The sequence below is a fragment of the Solanum pennellii genome, chromosome 9 (genome assembly GCF_001406875.1).
Source record: "Solanum pennellii chromosome 9, SPENNV200".
Classification (NCBI taxonomy): domain Eukaryota; kingdom Viridiplantae; phylum Streptophyta; class Magnoliopsida; order Solanales; family Solanaceae; genus Solanum; species Solanum pennellii.
This window is the reverse complement of record NC_028645.1, coordinates 32,197,105-32,206,936: the sequence shown is the minus strand read 5'-3', so window position 1 is coordinate 32,206,936 and position 9,832 is coordinate 32,197,105. Positions and strand designations below refer to the sequence as shown.

At 35.0% G+C, this 9,832-nt stretch overlaps 2 protein-coding genes across 4 annotated transcripts; both read right to left on the bottom strand.

Moving 5' to 3' along the window:
- Positions 1 to 1,700: 1,700 nt before the first annotated feature.
- LOC107030580 (60S ribosomal protein L19-2-like) lies at positions 1,701 to 2,440 on the bottom strand. The gene has a single exon (XM_015231848.2). The coding sequence runs from the start codon at positions 2,198 to 2,200 to the stop codon at positions 1,829 to 1,831; it is 372 nt and encodes a 123-aa protein (XP_015087334.1). The 5' UTR covers positions 2,201 to 2,440; the 3' UTR covers positions 1,701 to 1,828.
- Positions 2,441 to 3,766: 1,326 nt separating this feature from the next.
- Positions 3,767 to 9,159, bottom strand: LOC107031319 (sodium-dependent phosphate transport protein 1, chloroplastic). Of its 3 annotated transcripts, none has more exons than XM_015232644.2 (9): positions 8,504 to 9,159; positions 8,265 to 8,420; positions 7,958 to 8,173; positions 7,512 to 7,721; positions 6,165 to 6,302; positions 5,700 to 5,801; positions 5,303 to 5,368; positions 5,014 to 5,098; positions 3,767 to 4,285 (listed from the first exon to the last, which is right to left on the bottom strand). In XM_015232644.2, exons 1-9 carry the CDS (start codon positions 8,981 to 8,983, stop codon positions 4,188 to 4,190), a joined length of 1,551 nt encoding a protein of 516 aa, XP_015088130.1. In that variant the 5' UTR covers positions 8,984 to 9,159; the 3' UTR covers positions 3,767 to 4,187. The 3 variants fall into 3 exon arrangements, 2 of the variants coding, with proteins under 2 accessions (XP_015088130.1, XP_027775495.1); XM_027919694.1 differs by lacking the exon at positions 3,767 to 4,285 and adding an exon at positions 4,327 to 4,540 and having other exon boundaries at positions 8,504 to 9,077; XR_003580367.1 differs by lacking the exon at positions 3,767 to 4,285 and having other exon boundaries at positions 5,717 to 5,801; positions 8,504 to 9,077.
- Positions 9,160 to 9,832: the final 673 nt, after the last annotated feature.

Sequence of the window (9,832 nt, the reverse complement as noted above, 5' to 3'; positions counted from 1 at the left end):
AATAAATCAAATGAGTTACAATTAAATTCTAAATATAAACCATAAAATTCAATTGTTGAATGTTCCCACCATTTTAGCACAAAAATTTTCCTGAAATTTACTAATACCTATAATCAGACATGAAATAACATTTAATATATAACACCATAGACTTTGGTCAGCTTTTATGTTTTGGGTCAACTTCAAACATCTATATATTTCAGTGCACAATGAGTTAGATGGACCATGAGGTATTGTTGACACTCAATTTTGACCCTCGATGATATGAACTAATTAACGAGCGTCTTAATTCTACGCGATTTAAAATAATTAGAATTTATAAAATTTAAAATATTTTAAGTTATTTAAATTTATCTCATCACCTTTTTATAATTTTTAGAAAGTGCTTATGTTTTTCATAATTATGTATATAATTAATATTTTTATGATTACTCGAAAATCATCGCAAAAATATTTTACCTTGTTTAAATATTTTAATAATTAGTTTATTCATATATGAGTTTGTATTTTTTATTAGTTGTTTTATAATCAAGTCGATTATTTTATCTTGTCAAAATCGAGAAGCTTGTTAATTAATTAATATTAATTCGTCTTGCTTATGTTCTAACCAAATTCATCAAATAAACTCGATTTGGTTACAATTTATTTTATTTGGGCTATTTTCTTATTAAACCTAGAGCCAAATCGTCACTTGGTCTCAACTCTTAAAAAGGAATAAGATTCGGGCCTCTTTCTTTTTCTTTTTTTGATTGACCTAGCCCATTCTTAAATACCTGGCGCAACTCCACCAATACCCATCTGCCAGCCCTCTTCCTATTTGCAGCCCACCAAAGTCAACCCAACCCTTTTGATCCGACCAGCCCCAAGCCTCATCTTCAACCCGAGGAACTAATAAGCTCAATCACAAATGTCCGACCCATATACGTTATTCTCCTTTTTCCCGTTGCGGCAATTCATAAACCTGGCGCGTGCTTCTCTTTCTGAGCGAGACCCAACAATCGCGTCACCCTTATCCGTTTGTACGAGCTGTACTCGAATCTTCCATGTGTTGAAATCTCCTTGCACCTACGTCCTTTTCTTGAAATTGAACGGACACCATTCTCATTCCGTTGAGAATGGTACTAATCCAGCAGCAACTTTATCCTTTGCAGGGATTTTGAAACTTAAAAATTCAATAGTTTTCCCCCTCTTTTTGCTCTAAATCTACCCTGGGAATCCCCTATAAGTACCCTCTTTTTTTCACTGAAAATGGGGTTGGTCGTGATTCACAGAGAGAGGGGATAATTACAGGGAGGAGAAAACTTTAAAGGGTTTAAAAAGTGGCTAGCAACATAAGCGAAGATCCAAAGGAACATCGGTTAGACGCAACTAGATATACCTAGGATATAGGCTTCAAGGTAGGTGGAGAATACAGATTTTTCCTTGTTCTCGCTTGCCTCTATTTCTGTTCGCCGACGCTCTCGGAGTTATATTTTGGCGGTGAAATCGTCTCCTACTCGTCTTTTTCCAGCTCGCTGCTTCAAAAGAGGTACATCTTCTTTCACTCTTTCGCCTCTCTTTCGTTTGTTTTTAATCGAAATTTTGGGTTATGGTTTGTGAAATGACGAATACTTTCTGATCAATTTTCCAGCTTCAATGTGGTTTAAGCTTGCTCTGTTATATATATATATATATATATATATATATATTATTTTTCTTCCTACCAGCTTTCAAATTCATACAAGTAACATTAGGCCAAAAAGGGAAGGTATCAAACATACTAAACTGCCATACTAACAAGGACAAAAAGTAGACATAGTGCTTCAACCCTCCTTACAGTTCATCATGCTCATTGCTTTGACTTGTTAGATCCCTGGGCTGGTGCTGCAGGTTGTACTGGCTTTTCTCCTCCTGGTCCCTGAGCCAAACGTTCTTCCCTCCTTGCAAACTCTCTCCCTGCTTGCCTTGTTCTTTGCCCTCCTAGCCTCAAATTGTTTTCCATCAGCACACGCTTGTTCTTGAAAACATTACCCTTCACCTTCATGTACATGTCATGATACATGTGTTTGTCAATCTTCTTTGATTCCCTATACTTGCGATGCAAACGCCTGAGGACTCTCAATCTCCTCATCCGAAGCACCTTGCTAAGCAGTCTAACCTCCCTGGTACCTTTGCGCTTACCATGTCCAGAGTGACGGCCTTTCCTCTTGGCCTCCTTCATTCTGTGAGCACGAGATCTCGAGTGCTGCTTTGAAGGTTTTTTTTTTTTTGTTTTTTTTTTAAAAAAAAAAGAGAAACAGAACAAACAGACTGTCTCCTCTTGACTAACGTGTCTACAGAGAATGGAAAATCCCCATGGAAGACCATGACTTGTCTGTTATAGAGAAGCAAATAGACCTATGGATAAGATAGCCAGCTTCAGTCACCCATTGAGAGAGCTTGTAAGGAAACGAGTAGATAATTAACAACACGTATATTTCCTAGTCTAGTTAAATATATCTCTACTTCGTTGAAATGACCAATTTTTTTGGTTAGGATAGACTAACTCTGCCTTGATGCCAATCTGTACCATTTTTGAATAATAACAACGATCAAATGGCATAAATGGTTCGCTGAGGTATTTTAAGGCATCGAATGCCAATCTTGCGCATGAACAAAAGTTATCATCATTGGCATTCAACCAAACTAACATTATCATAATTGCACCACCAAAAGTTGTTGCTACAGTTCCTAAACTTGGGAATATTTCAAAATACGAGTCCGAAGTCTAAAGGGTAAAAATAATTATCAAAAATTTTAAATGGGTACATCAATTTCTTTTTTAACTAAAAGGGCAAAATGGCTGACCTACCAGCGATTTTGTCCGAATTTTTTCACTTTTAATTTTTTTCTTTAAATAGCTGTCTAAGCGATTTTAGAGGGGAATTTTTTTTTTCTGTGGAACTTTTTTTTCTCCTTTTTTTTAAACTTCTAGCAACTATTTTAGTTAATTAATAATTTTTTTAAAAAATATTGCTATCATTTTATTTCTTATAATCGTATTAAGTGGAATCTTTATTAATAATTGTAATGCGATTTTTATTTGATAAAAAAAATACCAATATTTAGGATGACTTTGTTTTTGTGATTTTATTTTGAGAAAAAAAAATTACAATATTTAAGACGACTTTTTTTTAAAAAAATAATTGGCAGAAAATTTAAAAAACAAAACCACTATGTGCACAAACCCCTGTGCTGACAGCGATATTCCAAAAAAAATAATTTTACCCACTAAAATCGCTACCTACAGAGCAATTTTAGAAAAAAAGTTCTTTTTAAAAAAAACGCTTAATTTTTTTAAAAGACAAATCCGCTAAAACGCTGGATTTGACAGTGATTTTCTTTTTAAAAAAGAAAAAAAATATGAAGAAAATCGTTGTATCAATAGCAATTTTACCCTTTTGGTTGGAAAATAAATTGATATACGCATTTAAAATTTTTGACAACTTTTTATTACCCTTTAGACTTCAAACTCTTCAAAATAAGATGCTCTTTCAGAAAGCAGTAGCAGCGGAGGTTGAGACTTGAGAGGGAGCATTTGAGGTGTTAATTAACCTAGTTAGAATTTCATTTTGAATTAAAATAATATTTCGGGCAAAGTTTGGCCATTTTGTTTAACAAAAGCCCAATTTTTGAGATGCTTGGCGAATGACCACTTACTACTTCCTACTTACGAAAACAAAAGAAAGAGATGTTGGTTCCTTCTTATACGATTTTGTTAAAATAACTAGTCTAGTAGGAATTGTTGTGAACACAAGTTTATCAGTGCAATTAAATACTAATAAGAGCCCTTAATTCTTACAAAACATTAATAAGATATTAAAACTTTTTTACCTATATTACTGCAGTCTGCAGGGATTGGATTAGTAACTTTACACAGATTTACAAGCTATGTCAATCATGTATCCTTCTTCATTTGGTTGTTCAATCAAACTCCAATATACTCTGGTATCTTCGTGGAAATCTTGGGAGTCTCCTTGTTTAAATCAATCCAGTGTCAAAGACAACTGTTCCCTCATTTTCTGATTTACTGCCAAAGATACTCCTGCCTATTCTATTCTCAACTAAATCTCTTTTCGTCTCCAATTCTTAATCAATCACGCCTTCCTGATTGCACCACATGCATATCCACCATAACACCAAGGGCTTAAGTTTGCTGTCTCCAAGTGTCAATCAATGATCTTCTCACCAGTCGAAAAGGCATTCCAAACTACTGTTCCAACCAAGTAAAGGCCAACTGAAACCTTAAACACATCATCCCAAGAACCTGAGAACAGAAAATATAATTCATTTTAGGGACACATGCTTTTGAAGGCTATCATGTCTTTATTTCTGTTCTATCTTGACAGATGATGAGAAAATGAGTAGTCATACTGACTGCAAATAAGGCCTCCCCCAAGAGTGGAAAGCGTTACAGACATTGCGACGAGATTAAGACCATTTTTTTAGCTCCTACATTGCCAAGCTATTGCTCTTGCAAACCATGATAACAAGACAGTGGTTGTTAAAGTCTGTTGATCAGCTGAAAGCAACTCTCATTATTATTAACAAGAACAGGTCTAATTCGAATGATTTAATTTTCACAAAGCATATCTAAGCATGTGAGTGAAAATGACTATATTATGAGAATTGGGTAAAAGAAATTGATCATGATCACCTAAACAACTGATTGTTGAAACCATATTTTAAAGATGATCAGTCTTAAAAAATCAATTTATTATTATTAGTTATCCACAATAATTATTCAAAGAACTAATTTACCACAAACAAACATATGAAATCAGGTGAAACTAAAACCAGGTGAGCCCTTAATCCATTTACTCTACGTGGTTAGTAACGTCTTGTAAGTTCTCAGTAGTAACATGGACATAGAAGTCAAACTATCTTTAGGTTGTTTCCAATAGCACTACCACCAAAAATTAAAAAAAAAAGTTTATCCATTCTGTAGCACAGGCATCCCTAAATTATCTAGACTAAAATGAAAAGGATGAATACCATGTTGCAAGATGTAACCAGTTGCTGCTGTGCCAAAAACACCAGCTAGAACCCCAGCAGTATTGGATAGTCCAAGGAGTACACCCTGAAAAAGTATCATTCATTAACTCATATTACCCACAATATCATAAACAATTTATATTAACACGCAGCAATAATACATCATAAACAATTCTCGTCTTGAGAACACAAAGTAATACACAACGGTTACTCAGATATTATTTGAAGCTCATTATACATTAACAAACACCAAAACTAAGAGGTGGAAAGACAATAAAGTAATACTCACAGAATACCGTGGAGCAATATCCTGATGGTTTGAATACAAACCAGATTGTGAAAAAGCATCACTTCCCTGTTTCAAGAATGAAGAATATCTCAAAGGGGCACCTTATAAGCTGAAGCAAGAAGAGATTACATCTTATCAACAAGAACTAATTTGATGGATATCTGAACAAAGGCAATATTATTAATTAAACTTCTTCAATACTTCCATTTGCTTTACCCTACCCTATCCATTTACATGAAACTGCACATTCCACAGTGTTAACTCATATGCAAACTGAGAGAGACGGTGCATGCTTTGACAGTTCCGTACAACTTATACATCATAGTTTTCACAGTTGAACAATATCTGTCGAAAAGCTATGCAGGACTCAAATATTCTTGTTCAATATAAGAAAAACCTGACTGCATGCCATACAGAGAACTGCCATTGCTGGAGAGTCAACACGGCTCAACTGGGTTAAAAAGAAAGCAGGTCCAAGAAATCCTATTGTTTGCATGATCTGCAACAATTACAAAAATTAAAGCTGTTCTTAACATTTTAGATAGGTGCATTTTCTTAAAAAATACAACCAGAGCTATTTCAAAAAACCTGCAAGGAGAAAATACATTGACTTCAGAATAGGATGGGAATCTACTAAATATGGCGGCATTTTACAACTATGAAGTAAGGAAGCCATGCAAATGAACAAAATCATTGGAGTCAAATTTATCTTCTGTCTGCGACACGTAAGTTGAAAATGCAGACATTAAAGTATCACCAACCGCTTTTAGGAAAAATTGTTCTCATAAGGATCGTTAGAAAACAAAACAAAAAAAAAATAGGGTATTGAAATCGCAATGACATCAATAGAAATGAGTAGTACCTTTCTGACAACAGTCACTGATGTGCCTCTCCTCACCAGTGAATCTGCAATCCACCCACCAACATTTGCAGTGACTGCCATTGTGAGCCATGGCAAGACCGCAAAAAGTCCCGATTCTGTAAGATTAAACTTTAATACCTGCACTAGCAATGCATAAACAACTTTAAGTAGAAGTCACTAAAATTATGACCACCACCAAGTAGGAAACATTCTAATTTAATACTAGAAATCATTTAACATGGCATGAAGATTAAGCATCATGGTTGATGAGTTAGTGAAGTACTTCAAGACTTAGATACTATTCAAGATAAGGCAGTGACAGGTAAGTAGGAACAATTCCTGTGTCTCTTTACACCAGTACATAAATGAAATTGTAAAACAAAATTTCCTACCCTCAGTCCCTACTGTCTCAAACTCTATAAAACCATTCTTCTCTGCCTTTTATCCTTCCGTTTACAACCTTACAATCATCAGACCTCTTTCTTTACTGCATAAGTAACCCAACCCTGGCCCCACAAACAAAAAAAGAAAATGAAAAAGAAGAATACCACACATCTCCATATCTACCACCGGTTATCATACTTTCAACATACATTACAAGTTCAGAAACGCATTTACCTCTAAGGTTTACATTATTTTCCAATACCCAGTGCAGATGCAGGATGTCACTTACAAGAATCAACCGTAAAAAATTATCAGTACAGTATACTTTTCTATAGGAAATTGTCCAGTACAATTCCTTGTAACATCCCGACCCCTTTTTCTTAATTACATCACTCAATTTCATGTTTAGGAACTTTTAACAAGTCATATTTACCATTTTGGACTTGTTTGAGGTTTGGGTAGAAAAAAACAGATCTGGACAATGCAAGATTTTATATTTGTCTGATCCGAGCAAAATCTCGCTGCCTTCGAAGCGTGCTTAACAAGAGATAGGTTGCAAAAGAGGGGATGTATTCTTTTCAGCAGGTGCTTTTTATGTGAAGATGCTAGGAGTCAGTGGATCACTTGATACTTCACTGTAGCTTTTCATGACAGATCTGGTCTATATTTTTATGCACTTCTGGAGATCACTGGGTAATGCCATGAATATCGGGCAACTGTCATCCATTTATGAACCAAATAGGTGAACTTGGACCTAATATCATAGATTAATATTTAAGATGTCAAATCTTTATTTCTATAAGATCTCTGGGCCTGGCACCTTCTTCGTGAATAAGTTGTTCACAAATTTGTATCTTAGAAAAGTTTGTTTTACACCAAATTACATACATTTTTAACAATTATTGCGATTCATAATCATGTAGAAAGAAAATGAAGCAACATAATGGAAATGGAAAATTGTACCTGGTGATAATATGTTGGCATCCATGTAAGAAGAATAAATGTCCCCCAGTTGTGACAGAAGTGAGACACTATCAAGGCCCATACTGGTGGCTTTGACAGAATCAATTTCCAAGGGATTGATTTAACAGGTTCCTTGGAAACACTGCTACAAAGAATAAGCTTCTTTTCTTCAGGCCGTAGCGTAGGATCATCCAGGGGTGAACTGTATGCCTAGACAAAAAGTTTCTGACATGAATCAGCAGCATTACCAATGGCGTAGCAAGAAATTCTGAAGTTGCAAGGGATATATGTGGTTTGTATGACAGAGTGGCTGAAGTTGAAGAAGTAATAAATATAAAATATACCCCATGTCCCCCAGCACAGAGCTTTTGAGAAATATACAACAGAATCTTGATGATCCTCATGAATGGTAATAGTTAATTGCATGAATGTAGGGACTAATGTACCTTATTGAGCCATACTGCAAACCATACAGTTCCTAAAGAACCAAAAGAAAAGAAGACAGAAGGCCAGCCAAATTGTTTTATGAGGAATGGGGAAAATGCTAATCCAGTAACAGATCCAAGATACATTCCACTATAGACGAGTGCGAGAGATCTACTTCTTTCTGATACAGGAACCCATTTAGAGAGAATGTTATTCATTGCTGGCATAGCAACACCCTGGATGTGACAAAGTGAAAATTAGTATGGCAGGAAGATGGATGAGTAAGTAATAAAGAGGGAGGTGAAGAAAAGCAAGCAAGCAACCAACCTCACCAATTCCCATGAAAGCTCGAACAACAAATAAAAAGGGCAATCCAAGCTTAGCAGCAATGGGGGTGAGAACTGTAGCAACAGACCACCAGATTACTCCAAATCCCAAGACAGCCTTGCCACCAACAGTGTCTGCCCATATACCTCCTGCTATCTGTCTAGTGAATGAGTGAGGATCCCAAATAAAAGTTACTATTAGTGTAGTAAGAATGAAGATTGATTGATTTGTCGTTTCACCTGAGTAAGAAGATAACCACAGAAAAATGAAGATTGTATTAAACCAACAGTAGTAGGAGTCCAGTTATATTCGGATGCCATGGGAAGTATAGCGATACTCATATTAACTCTATCCATATTACAAAGAAGAAAAGCGGAGAAACAAAGAATGACAATAACCCAACGCTTTGGAAACTCTTGCGGTAGACCCACTGAGTTATCTCCATCTTTTTTCTTTCTCAATAAAGCATCATCCTCTGCAATTTTGAAGGGTTTTGACTTGACATCAGCCCACAACTTCCGACTACTACTATTCCTCTTAATTAATAATAACTCTCTTTGCCCATATCCAAATCGACCTCTTCCTCTTCCTCTTCCTCTTCCACTTCCACTTCCACTTCCACTAGTATGGTAAAATGAATTATGAACATTGAAATTTGTTCGAGGTATATTGAGAGGAGAAAAGCTGTAGTGGGAGAGAAGAAATGCTTTGCCACTCATAGCACCACCAGACACCTGTAGAGGAAGGGGATTGATTGGTTGATATTTCAATTGCAGTTGGAAATGTAGTTTACCATTTCCACTTTCTACTACTACATAGCACCGGATATTTATGCCCACTGCTACGGTTCTCTTCCCTACACGTGTCTCTCTCGCATCACATACCAATGCTTCATTTAATTACACTTTTCTCCTTCTACCTCCTACCTTGCTGAGAAAATTAAATAAAAGGGGGTCAAATAAGTTTTGATTTTTTTTTTTTTGTGACATTTGATCAAGAGCTTTTTAAAATGTAATTAAATAAATTTGGGATTAAATTAACATTTTTAGAACTTTCTAATTTTTTATAAAATACTAAAAAAAATTCATTTTTTGAACTTCTATTATTCAATCCAAATCATTTTTTAAAAAATAAATATATTTTCATCTTCTCTTTTCTCCCATCCTTCTCTCTCTTTTGATCTTTTTCTTTTTCTTAGAAATCCAAAAATCCGACTAGACTATCTCCATTATCTTTCTCTCTGACTATCTCTATTATTTTCCTCAGCATCTCTAGTCGTGTCTCTCTCCTCTTTCTGAACTAAAATCGTGATCGATTTTAAATGGGTAAGTTACTTTTATGAAAGATTTTACAATTTTACAATTTTTTTCTTGGATTGATGTACAATAAAATATAAAAATTGAATAATGATGTAATTGTGTCTATTATTAATTGTTTTTAAAAGACAATCAACCAACACAAAAAAAAACCATAATTTTAAGGAAAATGTATATGTATTGTTAACATTCAGTGAAAATTCGTTTTTTGTTGCCTTTGTTGTTCTTTTTGTGGCCATGTTGTAGATATGA

Coding starts and splice junctions, on each gene's coding strand:
- LOC107030580 (XM_015231848.2), bottom strand. CDS start 2,200: ATGAAGGAGGCCAAGAGGAAAGGCCGTCACTCTGGACATGGTAAGCGC.
- LOC107031319 (XM_015232644.2), bottom strand. CDS start 8,983: ATGAGTGGCAAAGCATTTCTTCTCTCCCACTACAGCTTTTCTCCTCTC. Junction 6,303..7,511: donor TGCCAACATATTATCACCAG/GTACAATTTTCC, acceptor TTGCTAGTGCAG/GTATTAAAGTTTAATCTTAC. Junction 4,286..5,013: donor TGGTTACATCTTGCAACATG/GTATTCATCCTT, acceptor TTCTGTTCTCAG/GTTCTTGGGATGATGTGTTT.